The following is a 22647-nucleotide window of genomic DNA, read 5'->3' as shown; positions in this document are numbered from 1 at the left end:
AGACCAACCCGGGATAATATAAAACTCTCCCCGGGTTCCTAACCAAGATATGCTAATCATTAACTGAAGGAAACGACAAAGCGACTCTAACCTAATGGTCCAGATGTAGGGATTTGCCATCACTTTACAAATAACACATTTAACTTATTATTTACAACAATTTGACATTATTGCATTGTTTTACCAGCTGACTTCCCTAATATTAGTCATCATCATCATTCAAAATAATTTAAAAATGTTAATTTTATTATTATTATTATTATTATTATTATTATTATTATTATTATTATTATTATTATTATTATTATTATTATTATTATTATTATTATGAAAATTTTATATTTTAAATTCATTTTCCACCATTATTATTATTATTCTCAGAAATAATATAATAAATTCTCCTTTAACTTCTTCTTCTTATTATTATTATGATAAATTAATTTCACTTGTTACACGGCAGTTAACTATTATTGTGTTTAATGCATAACCCTTTACAATTCTGGTCTAGTTTGGCACTGATCAAACAATTAAAACATGATTTACTTGGATTATTATTATTATTATTATTATTATTATTATTATTATTATTATTATTATTATTATTATTATTATTATTATTATTATTATTTTGAAAGTTTATATTTTAATTCCCAGTCTTTAAAATATAGCCACATATGTTAAATCCCAATATGAACTATCAAGCTCCAAATTCACATCAGTCGGGACATAATAACGGTATTCGAACCCACAACCTTATTTTCGTACTGCCGTTAATTTATGGGAACACCATGTCCTCCCAAGACAAATCTCAAATCCCATGGCACCTCGTAGTTGGGCAAATACATCCAATCTCTGCAAGTGCTAAATTATTCCTTCCTTTTCATTCTGAAGTCCATTTATTCCACTGGAACTCTTCAAAACATTTAATTCACTAATTAATCTTTGGTGCGTGGACTCCCATGCCACTCATGACACCGAAATCAGCATATTATAATGATGTAGGCCCCAAGATCCATCTATTTCTTCATCAACATCAGTACAACTCAATTTCATCTCATTCCGGATTTTTGTCCCGCACGACTTCCAACATCAAAATTGAACTCGAACCACTCTGGGCTTTCAACATAGTATGACCATCATATATAAGTGCCTCTATCGCTTTTAAACAAATATTTATGATTATTATGGAGTCCAAAAACGTTAAGTCAACCATTTATGTTAAAATCAAATTTACTGCCTGAATTAAAGTCTTCAATGCCACATGTTATCTCCGCATTGAAATTACTTTAACTTGCAATCATTCTATCACTAGGCCCATGCCTTTATTCACAAAGCATTTTTATTAAACACTCATTTACACATTACCCCTGTTCATTTATCACTCCGATACTTCTACTGATTATTATATTTCTGTCCACTGGTGAAACTTCGCGGCACAAATAATCATTGACATTTACAGACAATTCAATGGACTTCATTCTGTCCCACAACAATTAAATTCACTTGGCAACACTCTACCTCTGGATAATCCTACAACATGCCTTAATATCTATAAACTTTCCCATAACTGAAAAAGAACACATTTGAGCACTTCTAAAATGAATATTAATCTTATCTTTATGTGAAACGTGCTCCTATATAATTACGAACAATTCAAGCACTTGAACAAACACATCAACCCTAATCTACTCTATTAAATAATCAAATTAATGATGAGTGCTTGATCTAATTATGTACATATTAATTTGTCCCTTTGTCTATCTATCTCTGAATTTACATGAGCCAGAAAGCGGCTCGTTTCACAATCAAGTTATCATATTGAAAGAATATGATTTCCTCCCACTAATGTTAGCAATATATTAATGGATACTCATCTTCGCCTTGTAGTTTGCTAAACTGGACGAGGAGCATTGCCCCCATCCAAGTTTAGCACTGCATCCTACTGGTATTCATGCCAGCTTGAAGAGGTAATCCTTGACACTTTTCAATATTATACATATTAAATCTTATAAAAACAAATAACTTTTTGCACTTGGAATAATTTTCACTCTAAATTTAACACATAAATATTACACTCTTGGCTTTTTATCTAGCCCACTTAATGTAAATATACATTCTTCGTTCCTTCTCCGGACACTAGGATCATGGGATACCTCGGTATCACCTTCAACGGCCCAGCGCGCACTCGATTCTCCCGTCTCACGTTCGCGTGGCTGACCAGGTATCAGTAACTGACTGTTCACTTGGTAAAATTACGTCGAACACCTACGACCGTTCTCACGTAACATACTTCCTATTCCTGATATGAGAATCTCATACTCCTATCCGTAGGTTTTGATTTAATGAGTTCTGTAAATATTCGAACTCCTGCTAGTAGATTGTTCAAGACTGTAATACGAACTAATTCACCTCATGTATCGCTGTGCTACGTAACATACTAACACCTCAAACAATATTCCACAAGTGAGTACACACACGTACTTGCGTAGTAACGGCTCCAACAATTCTCCACGAGTAAATCCGCACCCTGGCGTAGTAACGGCTCGAACAATTCTTCACAAGTCAGTTACTTCTGTCTCCATGACCATGTATTTATATTCATCTCACCCCTCCTCTGAGTTCACAAGAGGTCATCTCAAGGCGCGCAGTTCCAATATCCTCATACGGCTATTTGCGGCCCTGCCAGTGGCTTAAACTAGGGATCTACTGATGTAATTATGTTATTATAGCCTCTGTGCCAATTCTCAAATAATATCGTTCGCTAGTAATTAATATAATTGTGAATTTAGCTCCCATTCCCCGGGCAGGGGATTTTGCGCCGTTTTTAGTGTCTCTTGCCTGCAGCCAATCAACAAATAGCATCCATGAATTCTCAAAATTACGCCAGTCAATCTCCCTCAATTAATAATTTTAATAATTATTATTATATGGTTAGGCTTCTAAATTGCACCTTATCTTGAATTTATAATCCATTTCCTTCTATAAATTTAATCCGTGGAGTTAACATTGATAGAGCTTCTTACAATACGAAGTTGTCGGGACTGCTTCTGCCCAGTGAATTTTACGATTGGTCCAAACTTATGCGGGACTGAGAAGTTTCATATTTTTTCCTTTAAGTACCAACCGTGCACCTAGCCCTCGTTTGGTTCACTGGAGTTCCCCTGATGTCATTTCTAGGAATCCTGCCCTCGGCACGTATGTTATTCCAACTATAACTTCGCCTGTCGCTATGAAACTTTCCACTGACTCGGAAATAACTCTGCCTTTCTGTTTTTCCCCTCGTCACAATTTCTGAGAAAACTAATTCTGCTGGCCATTGTATTTCTTAACCTTAGAGGAGACATCAGTCTGTGGTAGGTTTCACCATACCATTCGAACTGGCCCACACTTACAATATATAAAGTAAGGTATTCTTGCTTCTGAAAATGAAATATATATTCCTCAATAATTAATTACTTTAGAATGATGCCTATCACATCCCCACCAGCGTGCATTACATCTATCTGGTAGATACATTTACATTGCTGTTGTACTTTAATCTTGGATAGTAAAAATCTATGTCCTCACCCATGATGAAACTCTCACCTATCACCAGACAGCTGTTAAATTTTAACTACTATTTTTTTAAATTCAGTGAACAGGAAAAGTCACACAACACTATAACACCATGCAAAATTATTGTTGCATTATGTAATATATTATATTACTTTTTGCTTAATGAATAACAGAAATTTTACTTTAAAAAAAAAATGAAAGTACTGTCATTCCCATCCAAGGAATTGTAAATCGTAGCTTGTACGCTTAAACCCTGTATCTTTGTAGACTGTAACAAAAAATATAATGTGTCAGTTTTCTTTGAATGAATAAATATAAGAAAATAAAACTGACTGTTTATATCAAGTGCAGTATAAATAAAACCAGAATATCTTGAAAAGGTCAGTTTTGTTGTTGCGATTATAGAGTTTTATTTTAAATAATGTATCCCAATCAGCATTTCGCTGAGTAGTGGAGGGGAGCTTCGTAATCACAATTGAACTTCAATGCTCCCTCGCTTCCCTGCAAATTGTGTTCACTCTCTCGCTTCACTGTGACGTATGCTTTCTATGTAAGCTGTCTGCAATTACATCACGCCAGCCCGAGCCCGGCCGCACTGGGCTAGCCTCTATTCTAGATCCTCTGACATTAAGATTGGTGTCTGTCAAGGGTTTCACCCATTCTTTTCCACTGTGTTCTTGAGAAGGTCATTTGTGTGTGGAGAAACATACTACCCAATAATGATAATAGGCTGGGCATGGATTCAAAGCAGTGAACATCGAATCCCTTGCTTTTGCAGATGATACAGTCATAATGGCAGATGACTTCAACATTGCACACCACCAGGTTGAAACATTACAAGAAGTAGCAAAAGCTGTAGGTCTCCAGGTTCGTTTAAAAAAAAAAAAAAATTGGAAGTAATGTTATCTGATCATCGTAATACCACTGCATTTCTTGATACCAAGTATGGAAAAATTAAATATTGCATTTATTTTATCTTGAAGAGATCATTTCCTTTAATGGATCAGAGAAAAAAGCCCTTAAATATTGGTCTTGATGGATGTAAACCGCTTTTCACCTTTGCAAACCTCTGCAAAACAGTCCAGATCGATCTCACGTCTGGCCAAATATCACCACTACACCACAGTAGTATGTCCTGAAGCCTTATATGCTGCTGAATGCTTGGCCCTTGCTCACCTTGGTGAGATAGGTGAGATGGAGAGGATCAAAATGAAAGAAAGGAAATTCCTACAAAAGATCCATAGCCACCATCAAAATTCTGAAGGATAATTGCCACCTGAGGTCAAATGTTGAGTTCTAGTCTAAATTTGTAAAGCTCTCACTTGTTTTGCGATCTTTTGTATCAAATATCGAACAACAGAATATCTCAAAGAATTCTTGATCTTCTCATGACTTGGAAATGTACCACTCCATGGGCAACTGCAGTGAAGGAGGATTTGGTCAGTGGCTCTGAGACACTCAAGAAAGAAGTAAGTTCAGGACCTACGTACACTGGATAAAGGATCTTCTGGAGAGAGAAGATGACACGGCACAAAGTGGTCGAAAGAGCAAAGAACTACATTCTCCATTAAGACGAAGGAGTACTGGAAATCCAGAAAAGCAGACAAATGTTAACCGGCGTCCTAAGAAGCTGAAATGATATGTTAAGAAGTATATAATAATAATAATAATAATAATAATAATAATTATAAACTAAAACTGTGAAATGAATAACATATAAACGACATAAAACAAAGGTCTTAAGTATAAAAATAGCTCTGGTGAAGATCTTTCATAATGAATTGAGGTATCTGATGGATATAAATAATTGAAAGCGTAATATCTAATGGATATGAGTGAACATTTTGGATCAATGTATGAAATGTAATTTGCATCAAACCTAAAAATATAGTTGATACAATTTCACTTACAGACATTAATTCAGTGTTAATCTTCATAATTATGAGAAATTTCCACTCCTTTTAATGATTGAACTGTGTTCTCTCTGTATATATTATTTGTAAAACATATTTATTGTAAATAACTGATATACAGTGTAAGTACTCTCTTATCTTAGCTTGCACACAATATTTATTTTGAGTTGGCTATTAGATAATAGAAAACTGTCACTGATTGCTAGAAAGGATCCAGTTTAGTGAGAACTGCATCAAGATGTAGTTCTTATTATGGAGGTGAATTAACTGACAATATTTATGTAATCACTAGTGTCTGATCCAGCATTCCAGAGGAAGACGTTAGTGCTCTTAGGAGCCCATGGAGTTGGAAGAAGGCATATAAAGAACACGCTCATAGCCAAAAATCCCGACAAGTACGCGTACCCAATTCCACGTAAGTAATATATGTTTATTTCATTGTTTTGTTGTATATGCTGTCTCTTGTCTCAATAATGGAACTATGAAGATTGGTTCTTAAACAGTTCTTTAAAAAGAAGCATGGGTGAGATTCAGTCAAAATCAGTATCATTCTATGATATATTAAAAGTATCAATGAACTATTTTTGTTTTAATTGATTTTCATTGCTAGGGTAATGATTTTAAATGATGCACAGTTACATAAGCCTCCAGAATTAAAATGAAAGTATCATCCTTTAAAAGCACATACACAGTAAAACTTGTCTTAAACAGACCCTCTATTAAGCAGAAACTTGCTTTTAATGCAAAAATATCTCGGTCCTTGACTTGGGCATAAAATGTCATGCAAACCATCGTAGATTATATGGAAACTGTGAAATTTTGCTATTGTCTTTATGTCACAGCGATACAGATGGGTCTTATGGCGACAATGGGACAGGAAAGAGCTAGGACTGGCAATATATTGCCATGGCCTTAATTAAGGTGTGAAAATGGGAAACCATGGAAAACCATCTTCAGGGCTGCCAACAGTGGGGTTCGAACCCACTATCTCCCGAATACTGGATACTGGCTGCACTTACGTGACTGCAGTTATGGAGCTCTGTCAAATCCTTGTGAATTGTTTAGCAAAATTTTAACCATCATCATATATATATAATATTGAAGGCTAAGAGCTCTATTCAGGATCAGAATTCAGGACAGGTGTCTGTGAGAAATCGGTACGAGTCACTGCAGGTAGAACAACAGAAAAAAAATGAGGAACAGGGAACTGTTGCTGAGAAATGTGGAAGTAGGAAGAAAGGAAAAGGTAGGAAAGGGAAATGTAGAGCAGAGGATAGGAAAAGACAGGTGGAACAGGGTCACGGGAGGGGGAAAAGGGAGGAGGAAGTAGCATCTGCAGCAGCGAGGAAAGATAGGGCTGATCAGGAGGGGAGGGGATCAAATGAGGTGGGTAGGGTTGAGGCTGTGGTCATGGGGGATTCCACTGTTAAACATATGGGGAAAGTTTGTGGTGGAAAGGGAATCAGGGTAGAGGAATTAGGTTAAGGCAGATTTTGAGGAAAGTAGAAGAGAAGAATGAGAGAAAGGAGAAGATGGTAGTGTTTCATGTTGGTACCAACAACATAAGGCAAGCTGGTGTAAGTACCAACATAGTTGGGGATATGTGGTATCTGGTAAATGCAGCATGGGTGAAGTTTAAGGAAGCAGGGTTTGTTATCAGTGGAATACGGTGTAGGAGGGATACTGACTGGAAGGTGATTGGGGATTTAAATGAGACTATGGAGTGGGTATGTGGGAAACTGGGAGTGAGATTTCTAGATCCTAATGGGTGGGTAGGAGGTAGGGATCTGAGCTCAGATGGCCTTCACTGAAAAAGCAGTGATACATGTAAGTTAAGAAATCTGTTTAGAAGGGTTATAGGGAGGTACATTCAGGGAAACAGGGTGGTCTAGGGAGCGGTGATAAGGGTACAGGGATCTGAAAGTCAATTAGGGATGACATAAAAATGTTAGTACTGAACTGTAGAAGTACTGTATTGTAAATAAAGGAATAGAATTAAGTAATTTAATAGATATATGCTTACCAGGTATTGTAATAGGAGTTGAATCATGACTGATAAATGATATAATGGATGCAGAAATATTCTCACGGAACTGGAGTGTGTATTGTAGAGATAGGATAGGAATGGTAGGAGGGGAAGTATGCAGTCTAGTGAAAGAAGAATTTGTAAGCTACGAAAAAGCTGAAGATGAAAAACATGAAATTCTAGGTGTAAGGCTCAACTCTAAAGATAATAGGCAACTTAATGTATTTGGAGTGTGCCGACCAGGAAAGGGTAACACTGATGCTGATTCAGAATTATTTGATAAGATAATTAGCTATGTGGGGAACGTTATGGAAAGGAACGCGATTGTAGCGGGTGATCTCAATTTACCAAATGTCAATTGGGAAGGTAATGTGAACGACAGGAAGCATGACCAACAAATGGCGAGTAGTTAATATGGGAAGGGTAGCTGATTCAGAAAGTGATGGAACCAACTAGAGCAAAGAATATTCTGGATATGGTGCTGGCAAAACCAGATGAGGTCTATAGAGAAACCGAAGTAATAAATGGTATTAGTGATCACGGAGCTGTTCTTGTAGTAGTTAAAAATAAAGGTGAAAGAAAGGAAGGTATTAAAATTAGGACTATTAGGCAGTTTGATATGGCTGATAAAAGAGGCATGATCGAGTTTTTAAAAGGTAATTATGACCGGTGGAAAACAGTAAATAAAAACTCTGGGATGGGTTTAAAGCAATTGTTGAGGAATGTGAAAATAGGTTTGTGCCTTTAAAGGTGGTAAGGAATGGTAAAGACCCACCTTATTATAAGAGAGAAATAAAGAGATTAAGAAGGAGGTGAGATTGGAAAGAAGTAGAAATGGCTGTGGAAGTAAGGAGAAATTGAAGGAACTTACTAAGAAACTGAATTTAGCAAAGAAGTAAGCTAAGGATAACATGATGGCAAGCATAATTGGCAGTCATACAAATTTCAGTGAAAAATGGAAGGGTATGTAGTGTATAGGTACTTTAAGGCAGAAACAGGTTCCAAGAAGGATATTCCAGTAATCATTAATGAACACGGAGAGTGTGTATTGGAGGATCTTCAAAAGTATTCAGTCAGCAGTATGTAAAGATTGTTGGTTACAACGATAACGTCCAGATAGAGGAGGTGACTAATACTAAAGAAGTATTAAAATTTACCTATGATAACAATGACATTTACAGCAGGGTACAAAAATTAAATACTAGAAAAGCAGTTGGAACTTAAAGGTTTTGGGGGATATACTAAAGACAATGGGTTGGATATAGTACCATATCTGAAGAACTTATTTGATTATTGTTTGCATGAAGGAGCTATACCAAATGAATGGAGAGATGCTATAGTAGCCCCTGCGTATAAAGGACCTCTCTAAGGCATTTGATAGGGTAGATCATGGAAGACTACTGGCAAACATGAGTGCTATTGGACTAAACAAAAGAGTGACTGAATGGGTGGCTACATTTCTAGAAAATTGAACTCGGTGAATTAGAGTAGGAAAATCTTTATCTGACCCTGTAAGAATTAAGAGGGGAATTCCTCAAGGACTTTTATATCTTCTTATATATGTATATATCAATGATGTGAGTAAAGAAAGAGCCTCCGTAGCTCAGACGGCAGAGCACCGGGACCTCACCACTGGGTTTCGTGGTTCAAATCCCGGTCATTCCATGTGAGATTTGTGCTGGACAAAGCAGAGGCGGGACAGGTTTTTCTCCGGGTACTCCGGTTTTCCCTGTCATCTTTCATTCCAGCAACACTCTCCAATATCATATCATTTCATCTCATCTGTCAGTCATTAATTATTGTCCCAGAGGAGTGTGACAGGCTTCGGCAGCCGGCACAATTCCTGTCCTCGCCGCTAGATGGGGGCTTCATTCATTCCATTCCTGACCCGGTTGAATGACTGGAAACAGGCCGTAGATTTTCATTTTCACATTAGTGAAGAAGTGGAATCAGAGATAAATTTTTTGCAGATGATGTTATTCTGTACAGGATAATAAATAAGTTACAAGATTGTGAGGAACTGCAAAATGACCTCGTTAATGTTGTGAGATGGACAGTAAGCAATGGTATGATGATAAATGGGGTTAAGTCAGGTTGTGAGTTTTACAAATAGGAAAAGTCCTCTCAGTTTTAATTACTGCATTGATGGGGTGAAAGTTCCTTTTGGGGATCGTTATAAGTATCTGGGTGTTAATATAAGGAGAGATCTTCATTGGGGTAATCACATAAATATGATTGCAAATAAAGGGTACAGATCTCTGCACATGGTTATGAGGGTATTTAGGGGTTGCAGTAAGGATGTAAAGGAGAGGGCATATAAGTCTCTGGTAAGACCCCAACTAGAGTATGGTTCCAGTGTATGTGACCCTTACCACCATTACTTGACTCAAGAATTGGAAAAATCCAAAGAAAAGCAGCTCGATTTTTTTCTGGGTGATTTCTGACAATAGAGTAGGTAGTGTTACAAAAATGTTGCAAAGTTTGGGCTTGGAAGACTTGGGAGAAAGGAGACGAGTTGCTCGACAAAGTGGTATGTTCTTTTAAATATGTAAAATTTTATTGTGTGCTATTTTCCACCTATTCAGTACAATCAATTATAAGATAAAGGAACTTTTTAAATCTTGTTTAAGAAATGTTTTATCTCATTTCAATTTTACCAATGTCTATTGTACCATGTACCATATATGTTAATCACTTTTTACTTTTGACCAAGGCATTCCTTTAGCATATTAGATATTCCCATGTCTAATCAAGTTCCTTAACCCTCTTGGAGCCAAGAGCCGATCTAGTCGGCCGCTCCCCATCAGCTGGAAGAGGCCAGAGCTCCGCCTTCACTCTACTACTGTAAAGTGCCAGGCCGTTTTCAGTGGAAATACATGTATTTTAAAATTTGCGTATATCTACCGGTGTATAGCAAATACCAGCATGAAATTTTCTACTTATCCACTACGTAGAATAAGAAACTGGTCTGGAGAGATATAAAGAGTCAAAGACGTTTTATTGTTGATTTATAGTTGTTGATAACGTTTATTTTTAGGAAGAGAAAAATATTTTCGCACTTTATCTCTCAATATCTACTTCGAAAAAATAATTTACGATACAAAAGAATATACGTAATTATGTATAATGTATTTCTAAATACAATTCTATAGAATAATTAATTTGAATGAGAAAAATAAAAACGTTAAAAATAAAAATTCAAACATATGTCACTAGTAAAAACAAGACAATTTTACTCCGATAAAATTCGCGTGTATGTATCGATCTTTGGCAAATAATGTCAACAAATTTTCTATGTGTGGACAAGACAGTATTAAAATAATTCTGAATTATTAAATAAGTAAAAAATAATAGTTGATATTATAATTTTTGTTTTCAGAAAAAATAATTTCTCGTTTTCGGTTGTAGTATATATTAGAAAAATAATTTTACAATACAACAGAATTTACGAAATTAAGAAATGTATGGCACTAAATCCCTGATTTGCTTTGACCTACTAAGTGACCGCTGCTCAGTTCGGTACCTGCAGTTTACGAGGTGAATCATGGTCAGTGAGACAGATCCTCTCAGTAATTATTCTTGGTTTTCCAAACCGGAGTCCTCTCACCCTCAGATATATCCTCAATTGCAATCACTTAGGGTCACTTAGATTGAGTGAACCTCGAACCAATCTTCAGGACCAGGCGAAAATTCTTGATCTGGGCGGGAATCGAACCCATGACCTCCGTGTGGGAGGCAGGCATGCTACACTTGGCCCGCGGAGACCGGCATTTAGGTAATGATAGAGGACTATATGTGACTATAAGGTTTAGCAGAGAGTAAGTGAAAAGTAAATTGAAGTGTGATATAGGCGGAAAATCAGACGGTAGGGCATGTTTAGGTCCAAGAACTTCCTTGAAGGAGACAGGAGGTTGAGGAATGTTGTCGGGTTCATTGGGACAAATTTCCACAAAATGTTCTTCAGAGACATCATCATCATCATCATCATATTCGTTATCACTAGTTTCATCTACCACCATATACAGAGTAGCTTTAGTGCTGTTAGACACAATTAAACGTCTTTTCTTTAGCTGCGGTGATTCCGCGGACGTGTCCGGTATAATTTCATCGCTACTCTCTGAACTAAATTCCCTATCGCTATCCGATAAATCATCAGCGTTAACTTCACACTGTTCTAAATACTGCATTAATTTATTGTCATCAATACCTGCTGAAAAATTATCACGTGAATAACATGCCATTTTCCCGTCACAAATCCATTCACTGCAAGGAGCAACCTCTTACTGACCGGTTAGCGGTATTTGTAAACACAGGAAACGACTCTTGTGAAAGGTATAACACCCTCTTAGAACTGCCAAAGCAAGGCCAGGCACACAATAACGTGTAGCCCCTTTACTACAGGTTGTAACAAAAGTATGCACTCCACTATGGGTTGCCTCAAAATTACGTATATCACAGAATTTTAAGCTGGCCGATGTAATCGGCTCTGGCAACTTCCGACTGGATTGTTAACGGCCGACCAGATCGGCTCTGGCAATTTAAAGGGCAGAGCTCGCACTACCGCCTGGCACCAAGAGAGTTAAACAACGACTATACATTATGTTAATGTTTTTAATTTATAAGAATTTTTTGATTATATCATAGCTAAACAGGTACTTGTTTTTGGTTTTGAGCTGATGATAAGGCTGATGATGCCCTTTAAAAGGGGCCTAACGTGTCCCATGTTCATAGTTTATCTAGGAAAGAACATTAATCTTATGATTGATTGTATTGAATACTGTAGGTGGAAAATAACAAACAATAAAATTTTACACATTTAAAAGAAGTTTTCAGTACGGATTAAAAAACAATGAATTTTACAACTTGCAATAAATGGTATGTTCCGAGCTGTCAGAGGAGAGATGGTGTGGAATGACATCAGTAGACGAATAAGTTTGAGTGGTGTGTTTAAAAGTAGGAAAGATCACAATATGAAGATAAAGCTGAAATTTTAGAGGACAAATTGTGGCAAATATTTGTTTTTAGGAAGGGGAGTTAGGGATTGGAATAATTTACCAAGGGAGTTGTTCAATAAATTTCCACTCGATCATTTAAGAAAAGGCTAGGAAAACAACAGGTAGGGAATCTGCCACCTGCTCAACTGCCCTAAATGCAGATCAGTAGTGATTGATTGATATATGAAGGTATAGATACTATAGTCAATATCAATCTGGAACTTGAAACAATGAATTTCATTTCTTGCAATCGTACATGTATTCCAGTGTCTGTGATGCAAAGGAGAGTACTGTATATTGTACAATAAATTCATTCTTTCACATTTTCTTTGGTTTGCTGGGTATTTCGCTTAACCAACTGGACTACCTGGACAATTACTTTCTCTAATCTGTCTTTCATCCTTGGAATTCACCACCTATAATCCAGTAATTTTTACTAGAAGAAGAAGAAGAAGAAGAAGAAGAAGAAGAAGAAGAAGAAGAATCGAGTGCAGATTGGAGCTGCCATCAGAAGTTTAAAGGAGCTACAGGAATTTTCCCTAAGACAGAGTTATTTGATAGACATAAAGCTGGGCGACTGCCCTAAATGCAGATCAGTATTGATTGATTGATATGCTTGGAGTAATTTCTGAGGCTAAAGTTTTAGTGGAATGTCAGGTAATAAGAATGACTACCTGGTACTGCAATTCAGAAAACTAGATCTGAATGCTGGAGGATGTACTCATAAAAAATGTTAATTTAATTCGTGATAACGTCTGATGTATTTTCAAGTGTCTAGTGCGATTATGTAGAGAATGATCACTAATTTCTGGTACACTTTCATTAAGCAAAAACAAATGCTGCATCTTAGTGGTGGAAAATTCCTCTCAGATCCTTCTACTAACCTCATTTCTTTCTCATTAGATTTTTGTGAAGTAACGCCCTTGATGCAAGAAATTGCAAACAAAGTTTTCCCAAATATTCTTGGCAACTTTAAAGACCATCAGTGGCATAATGAAAGTGCAATTCTAGCACCTAAAAATGACAGTGCAAATAAGATAAATTTCTAGGTACAGGATAAACTTCCCAGCTCCATTGTGATGTACAAATCTATCAATACTGTTTTAGAGAGCAAACAAGCTGCAATTTATCCCACCAAGTTCTTGAATTCTTTGGAAACTCCTGAAATGCCACCACAGAAGTTAATATTGGAAACTGATCACTGATAATGTTATTATTTATGCAATGTCGACCCACCGAAACTGTACAGTGGAATAAGGCTATGTGTGAAACAACTCGTGCCAGATGTAATAAAGGTGACTGTATTAATAGGCATTGCTAAAGGAGAAGATATTTTTATTCCACACATTCCTATGATACCCACTGATATGTGTTTTGATTTTGAGTGATTGCAATTCCCAATACGACTTGCATTTGCAATGACTATAGACAAGGTCCAAGGGTAGTCACTCAAGGTAACAGGCATAAACTTGGAAATTCCATGCTTCTCTTGTGGTCAGTTATATGTTGCATGCTCAAGAGTGGATATGTCTAAACATTTATACATTTGTGCACCAGCGGGTAGAATAAAGAATATTGTGAATCCAAAAACACACAAATAATAACTTTGCTACATTGTCAAAATATATTTGAACATTTGATGAATCAGAACTCTTTATTTGTATGAAAAATGAATTACACCAATGTTTATTATATGCTTTTGGGGGTATTCATTCATGTAAAGACGTTTGGCCTTTTTGCCTTACGTTCAGTTTGCTTAGGATAGAATTATCAGTATTCACAGAAGATACATTATGAAGACTATGTTTAAGGCTAAAGTTTGCAACTTGTTATAGATCCATTTCATCTTAACTGTGCCACGTGCCACTATATATAAATGATCCCATGTCCCTGAAAATTTCGGCCAGGCAAGAATGATGATATCAAAAAAATGCAAGTATATTGTCCTTACCAGCCAAAGAAGCCTGTTGTAGCTGAACATATTGTATAGAATGACCATCCAGTTCATTTTTGATGGAACAGAAATTGCAAAACACCTAAATAACTTTAAAGAAAAAATAATTGTGTCACCTTACTAGCCTGGTGCAAAACTTCAGAATTGCCAACACTTACTGATAGGCTTAGGACATCAAAGGTATGAGCACCGTGTACATATTGCGAGGGTTAGATATCTTTGATAAGACTAGAAAGGAAGTGGGGACCATAATACTAGATTCTCAGAAACTAAGTAACTCTAAGGTAAACAGAGAGTGTACATATGACACTGTGACATATCATTTCGAAATGTGTACAATATAATTTGATAATGTATGTACTATTCCATAAGGCAAGGGACCTCAGGAAATTTGGAGCGTTTGTAATCATTAAACAGGGTGAAGTTGGGTATGACAGCTAATATGCTATAAAATACATTGAGTCATTGATACTCTCCTCAGTAGTTCTTTGGTTCTCAATTTCAACTGATCTGTTGTTTGTTATGGAGGGACAAACTTATTGGACACTATTACATTCTTTCTAAAGACATACTCGTTTAATAATATTCTCGCAGTTCACACCCAATTCATGTAACATAAACTGTTGCATAATTTGATGTATCCAATGGAAAATTCTGTATTTTATAGACATATACGAGGAGCATTTGACAGTAAATCATGGTTTCACCCTGCTGCCTCCAGCAGCGGCTCACACAAATTATTTTTCAGATACCAAAAGTATTTCATCACCAACCAGCATCCGCATTCCAAGCTGATATTTGTCAGCATGGATGGTATATAAATTTAAATTTTCTGTCTGTCAAAGCAAGAAATATAACACTTAAAACACTATAACATACCTGTAAAAGAACACGTTCATAACAGATGACATGTTTCATTCTACAAGAACATCCTCAGATTCTATCAAATCACTTTTAAACATATATGTACATATGTACTATATTGTTTATGTTGCATAAACTTGTCAATGATTGTGAATGGGTGATATTATGAACAAGTGTGACAAATTATATGAATGTTGAAAATTTGAGAAAGTTTTCTTTACTTAACTTACATACAGGTCTGGTTTCACCCATCTATTATCTCCGGTGTTCGTACCTGGACTGATTTCAGGTCGTTTGCTTCTATTGTGGCTTGCTAACACAAACTTGTGTGTATGGGAGGTAATGGATGGCAAAGAATGGGCAGTATGGGGCTCTATTCAGTGGTGGAAAAGAGAGAAAGCGGGGGGGAGTGGTATGTATCTATAGCCTATTTGTCTTTATGTTGAGTAGAAAATTAATGCATGTTAATGATTTTTGGAAGAACTTAATGTGCAGCAATGAATTAAAGAGTACTTAGTCTGACTTCATCTTTAATGATAAAATAATAGCTTACTATACTGTCCCGTGTGATAGGCCATTGTCTAAATTCAAAGAATTTAATACAAATAAGTACTAGGTCACACTTATTCATATCACCCATTCACAATCATTGACAAAGTTATGCTACACAACTTAAACAGTATTGTACACATATATACATATTTAAAAGTGATTTGGGGGCCAATGGCCTACATATTAGGCCCCTTTAAACAAGAAGCATCATCATCATCATCAAAAGTGATTTGAAAAATCTGAGGATGTTCTTGTAGAAGGTAATATGTCATTCTGTTATTAGTGGTTCTTTTATAGGTAGTGTTCAAAGTGTTATATTTCATGACTGAAAAACTTAAAAGTTATATTAACTGAGTCAACACTTAAAATGAATGGCTTCCTTCTCAGCAAAGTATGGACTGTTACAAGAGAATATCCTAGAGATAACCTGCCCCTAAACTGATAGCAAGCAGATTGTATCTGATACGGTTATTTGTTGAATTTCCTGTCCTTTACTTTACTGAAATTTCAAGCATTTTCACAGTCATATCATGAAATACAGGTGATGTTTGATAATTGATGATGAATGTTTGAGTACTGAGTCTGCTATAGCCTGGATGGTGGATTCAGTTGTTCTAATCTTCCTCAAAATTCTTTTTGTCAATATGGACTGTATATGAAATTTAAGTTTTCTGTCTGTTGAAACAAGAAATATAACATTTAAAACACTATAACATACCTCTAAAAGAACACATGGCTAACAGAATGACATGATAAATTCCTCAGGAAGTCCTGAGTTTCTTTAGGGGAACCAACCACTTACCATTTTTGTATTTTGTATATGCTGTTAAGGTCCTCACACCATGGTTCGTAGATGGCCTTTTTCTCATCACATATGTTTGTTTTGGCTGGTGTTGTTATCCTCAAATCTCACAGTTGGATCAGTCACCATAGCTGCTCCTTTAATTTGGTATATCACTACGATGTCAGATCAACATTTTGATCTCTCTTTGGAGAGACATCAGATTTGTTCATAGACTTTGAGATGTTGATATCTATGATCATAGAACTCACAGCATTGTGGTAGTTGATTCTCCCTTGGGACAAAACCCTAATACTTAAGGAAGGGTTTTGAACACATTACATGTTCTGCAACAGGATGTATTAAGGCTCCTACCAGGAAGAATTCGAACAGGGATGACATTGCAGTTCATTTTAGTTGCTACCGTCCATAGCCCACATTACATTCCTTTCTTATTGCTTACCCAGGAGTTTCATTTCTTCCAATGAGAAAGGAACCTTTTCCTTTAGATGGCAGCAAGGTCCAGTTCCTGAAAGAATCTTCCCGAAGCAATTGTCAGATAGATTTAGTATTAGAGTTTCCGAGATGTTCAATTTGCTCTCCGTTGAGTGGCAAGCACTGGAGACAGTGGTTAATTTCAGTCTGAAACTCTTTCTAATGGCAAAATTACTAAACTAATTCAAAGTCACATTTACTTAAGCTTACCTAGCCATGTCTTTTAAGACTTTATCCCCCTATATATATATTTTGAGATTCTACATCATGTAGGGAATAATTTGAAATAAGTATGTAAACAAGCCTCATATACAATTGCAAATCAATGAGAAATAATTATAAAACTATTTCTGTAAATAATACAATGAAGTGTGCTTTGCTTATGTGTATAGAGTTTATAGAATAATTTTTCATTATCTTATGTCTCTTATAAGACTTCTTCTTCTTCTACTTCCGAATTTGGCCAACTGTGAACCGCATAGAACTTAACCTTCTGAAACCCGGGACTTTGATTTTTGCAAGATTTGACTTAAACTAGGTTCTGGGGTTAAGGAAAGAGTTAAAGCATATTCTGATTTTTTCTGCACTGATAGTTCTCACTAGTTCCCACAGATGTCACCATGTGCTAGAAATGCAGCAAGTGACAATACAAGAGGCCACATCATGCCTCAAACCTAAGGTATAGTTTACTATACCGGGGGTCTCAGGAGGTTAAGGCTTGTTGGCCTTTCTTCTCTTCCCAGAACCTTTTCATTCTCTCGCTTCGTATTTTTCTCTCCTCCTCAGAGATTATCCGGTTGGGCTTCTTTTTAGGTGGTTTGTCCTCAAAAAATTTGATTTTGTTGATTATGTTTCTAAACTCTTTCCTTTTATTGATCACCTCTAGTGTAATTCCAACTTCTTCTCCATCTCTTTTGATCTCTTCTACCCACTTAGTGGTGGCCTTCAATCCTACAATGTACTTAAAGATCTTTTTGGTCAGTCTGCTTTCATTCATTCTTTCTAGATGTCCGTAGAAGTTCAACCTCCGCTTCCTCATTGTGTTTGAGATCTTTTCCGTATGTTTATAAAGATCCTTGTGTTTCCTTTTTTTCCAGGTTCCATCAGTAGTTTTCTGGGGTCCCAGAATCTTCCTTAGGATCTTCCTTTCTTTCTTTTCCAGTTCTTGTAGCTCCCCTTTTTTATTCAAAATAAGACACTCTGAGGCATACAATCCTTCTGGTTTGATTACTGAATGATAGTGTCGGATTTTGGCCATGTAGGATATTGCCCGTTTGTTGTACATACTCTGGGTTAGTTTGTAGGCCAATTCTAATTTTCTGATTCTTCCTTTGATAGCCTCTTTGTCTAGCCCATTGGGTTGGATCCATTCTCCCAGGTATCTGAACTTCTCTGCCCTTTTAATCTTCCCATACTTTATCTCCATGCACTTCTCATTTTGGTGCCTATACTCCATATACTCCGTCTTTCCGTAAGAAACTTTAAGACCTGCTTTTGCGGCGATTTCGTGCAGTTTCTCTATCATCTTTATAGCGTCTTATAAGACTATTGTAAACCTGTTACTCCTATTTACTATTGCTATTTTAATTCTGTTATAAGAGAAATTGAAAGTGAATTACTGGATCCCCCATCAAACTTACACATGAAATGCTAATTCTCAAGAATCTTAGACTTGGAATGTGTAAGAACTGGCAAAACTGAAGTGCTATTTTCCCCAAAAATAACTTTACACAATCCTTCTCACTGATGTTCGTTTCCAGCATGCAGACTTTCCTTAATTTTTTTTCCTCAATGGAAAACCATCTTCAGAGCCTCCGACGGTGGGGTTCAAATCCACTATCTCCCAGGTGCAAGCTCACAGCTACACGCCCCTAACCACATGGCCAACTTGCCCATTAAATAAATAATAATAGTAATAATAATAATAACGATAATTTCACGTGGCTGATGGATATAGAATAATATGAAAATTGATCAGTTCACAAATGCCCTTCAGAGACAGAGCTTGACAAACTCTATGGTGAAGAACCATTGAAAAAAAAATTTGTTTGAACATACATATTTCATGAGCTCTGAGAATACTGAAAGATGTTCCAGGAACATTTCCAATTCTTTATACATATTTGGAGATGTGATTCACATTCCAAGGGAATGACTTGAAGACAATGTTCTGTAAATAGATAAACATTATTTATTTCTATATAATGAACCAATTCTATTTCTTCTGAGAATAATGTTTTGCATAATGTGATAATGCTTAGCAACATGCTGCAAACTAAGTGAGTGTGCAGACAGAATATAACATCTGGGATTGCCTGCCCTTAAAATCATGCAATAGAAAATATGTGACTGTTAATCACATGATCATCAACCCATGAAATACATGTTTATCTGAGGCACAGAGATGTGATGTATATTCCAGAAAGATCAACCATTTTACATAAACTAGGAACCAACATTATTAAAGTAGGTATATCGTCATCGGCTGTAACTCGATCCGAGTATACCGTATATAATTTCTTCCTGCATAAAGTGAGCAGTTCACCTCAGTTTATGGATGTGTTTGCAATGACTGAACAGACCAATCTTGGCATAAAACTTCTTCTTCTTTTCCTACCACTTTTTCCGACACCTGTGGGGTCCCGGGTGCGAACTGCGCCGCATATGTGGATTTGGCCCTGTTTTACGGCCGGATGCCCTTCCTGATGCCAACCCTATATGGAGGGATGTAAGCACTATTGCGTGTTTCTGTGATGATGGGTAGTGTGGTATGTTGTCTGAATATGATGAGGAGAGTGTTGGGACGGACACATACACCCAGACCCCGAGTCAGAAGAATTAATCAAAGCGATTAAAATCCTGGCCGGGAATCGAACCTGGGACCCTCTGAACTGAAGGCCAGTATGCTGACCATTCAGCCAACGAGTCGGACAATCTTGGTATAAAACATACGCCCACACAAATCACATTGAATGGATGCAGGAGGGCGGGGTTGTAAGTGAGGGAGCTTTCTTGCTTGTCACTTGGCCTCTAGATGTGCGTGGCATTCTCTTTTGAACAAGTTAACAGCGGTGGATGTAGTGTTCTGCCACAGTGAACAATCCACAGCACATTCTTCCCATGTCTGTATATTTATACCAGTTGTCTTCATAATGTGTTTCAGCTGGTCCTGAAAACTCTTTAAGAGGGGCTCCACGAGGTCTACTGCTGGAGCGAAGTTCACCATAAAGAATTTGGCGGGGAAGCCTGGTATCACTCATACAGTGAACATGGCCTAACTATCCCAGTTGATGAGCGATGGTTGTTGCTTCAATGCTATTTAGCTGCGCTTTATTGAGAACTACAGTGTTGGTCACATAATCCACCCACTTAATATTCAAGATGTATCTCATTTTTTGTTGGTGAAAGCGCTCAAGTTTTTTGATATCACGGTGATAGCGTCCAAGTTTCACAGCCATACAGTAGTGTGGAAATGACAACAACTTTGTACACCATGAGTCTGGTATGCAGTTTTAGGTCATTATTCATGAAGACTCTGTGCAATAACCGTCCAAATGCTGCATGATCAGCCCCAATTCTTTTATCAACATCTTGTTCGCAGGTACACCGTTTAGACAAGATGCTTCCAAGATATGAATGATCAACCTGTTCCAGTGTTGTGCCTAAGATGGAGATACTGAATTCAGGAAGAGTTAATCCTGGGGCAGGTTGTGCAAGTACCTTTGTTTTTTCACATTAATAGACCGAAGCAATCACATGCAGTTTTAAAGCAGTTGACTGACTGTTGTAGTTCTTCAGGTGTTAAGAGCAGGAGATGTGGTTTCATCAGCATACTGCAGTTCTGTCACCCAGGTAACCATAGTATGTCTTTGTGAGCGAAGTCTTGCCGGATTGAAAAAGCCTCCATCAAAATGAAATTTAATCTCCTTGCCTAAATTGTTTGTGGATGATTCATGCAGCATGGCAGCCATGTACAGTGCAAAGAGTGTAGGAGCAAATACACAGCCTTGTTTCAATCCATGAGTGATGGCAAATGAATCTGATACTGAGTTACCATGAACAGCTTGAACCAATTCCACATAATGTTCAGGACATCCAAAATGTCTCAATACTTTCCACATAACAGATCTTGGTACTGAATCAAAGGCTTTTTCCAGATCATAGAAAACTAAATACAGGGGCTGCTGTTGCTCTCTGCATTTTTCCTGGAGTTGTCTAGCACAGAAGATTATATCTGTTGTGCTTCTGAAGGTTCGGAAACCACATTGAGACTCAGGTAAAATCCTCTCTGAGATAACTTGGAGCTGGTTTAGTAGAATTCTTGCGAGAATTTTACCTGCAGTTGACAAAAGCGATATACCACGGTAGTTCCCACATACACTACAATCGCCTTTCTTGAAGAATAGTGTTGATGGTGGCATTCTTCAAGTCGTCAGGTACTTCTCGAGTTTCCCAAATCATGAGGATGAGTGTGAAAAGTCTAGTCTTCAAGGATATACCTCCATTTTGCATCAGTTCCAGGGGCATGTTATCAGGACCAGGAGCCTTTCTTGGATTTAGTTGATTGAGTGCTTTGGTGAAATCTCTGTATGTAGGTGAAACTGCCATCCATGGTTGGGGCTGCTGAGGTACATTACATAGAAAGTTCTCAGCAACACTGGAGGCATGATTTAGAAGCACAGATAAAAGTTCCTTCCAATGCTCTAAAATTTCTCCGTTATCATTTAAAATGATGGAGTTGTCAAGCAGTCTTCAATGACCCCAATGAAGATCGAATTGGACCATATATCTCCTTTATGCCAGCATAGAAGTTTTGCAGGTCATGGGCATCAGGTAGTCTATGTAGTTCTTCAGCTTTTTGTTGCCACCAGTTATTCTTGACATTCCTAATTTGTGCCTGATATTTTCCTTTAAGTTCCAAGAAATGTGATTTCTTCACATTGGAAGTCAGATCTTGAAGGTAGGATAGATGGGCTTCCCATTTGTCATTGATTAGACACTTACTTTCTTCATTATTTTCATTAAACCAGTCTTGTCTTTTTTCTTCCCAAAACGGATTGTTTCCTCAGCTGACACAGTGATGACCTTCTGAAGTGTGACCCACTCCTGATTTGTACTATCACTGCTGAGTGGATGACTAGCCAGTTTGTTTGAGATTGCATTTCTGTAATCTGTTGCAGTGGAGATTCAATTTGAAGTTTTCTCTCTCTTGTTCTCCTCAACCTGATGGTTGGTAGGTAGCATGACTGTCCTCGTCCAACGACCTTCTATCCTGAGCCAGCTGCAGTTTAGGGGAAGGCCTAAAATTTAATTGTCAAATATTTATTTTATTAGTGGTCGTGTCTTCACGAAAATTGGTATGCAAAGTCGGGGAATAGGTCGCTATAATCTAGGCTATCAATAATGTTATTCGCACTGTGTGAAATGGTAGTTTAGGGGAAGGCCTGAAATGTAATCTATATATATAAAATAAGAGTTTTGTCTGTACATTGCTCAGAATTTGAAAAGAATGG

At 37.0% G+C, this 22647-nt stretch overlaps 1 protein-coding gene across 5 annotated transcripts in view; it reads left to right on the top strand.

The window, feature by feature from the left end:
- Positions 1-22647, top strand: part of LOC136858362 (peripheral plasma membrane protein CASK) — a 429548-nt gene that overhangs the window by 329276 nt on the left and 77625 nt on the right. For 3 of the 5 annotated variants that reach the window (XM_068229001.1, XM_068228999.1, XM_068228998.1), the window contains one exon: positions 5761-5883. In XM_068229001.1, coding sequence (XP_068085102.1) covers positions 5761-5883 — 123 coding nt within the window. The remainder of the gene's footprint in view (positions 1-5760; positions 5884-22647) is intronic. The other 2 variants (XM_068229006.1, XM_068229003.1) reach the window with 1 other exon arrangement.

Source organism: Anabrus simplex, chromosome 1 (assembly GCF_040414725.1).
Source record: "Anabrus simplex isolate iqAnaSimp1 chromosome 1, ASM4041472v1, whole genome shotgun sequence".
Lineage (NCBI taxonomy): Eukaryota > Metazoa > Arthropoda > Insecta > Orthoptera > Tettigoniidae > Anabrus > Anabrus simplex.
This window is presented reverse-complemented; position numbering and strand designations above follow the sequence as displayed.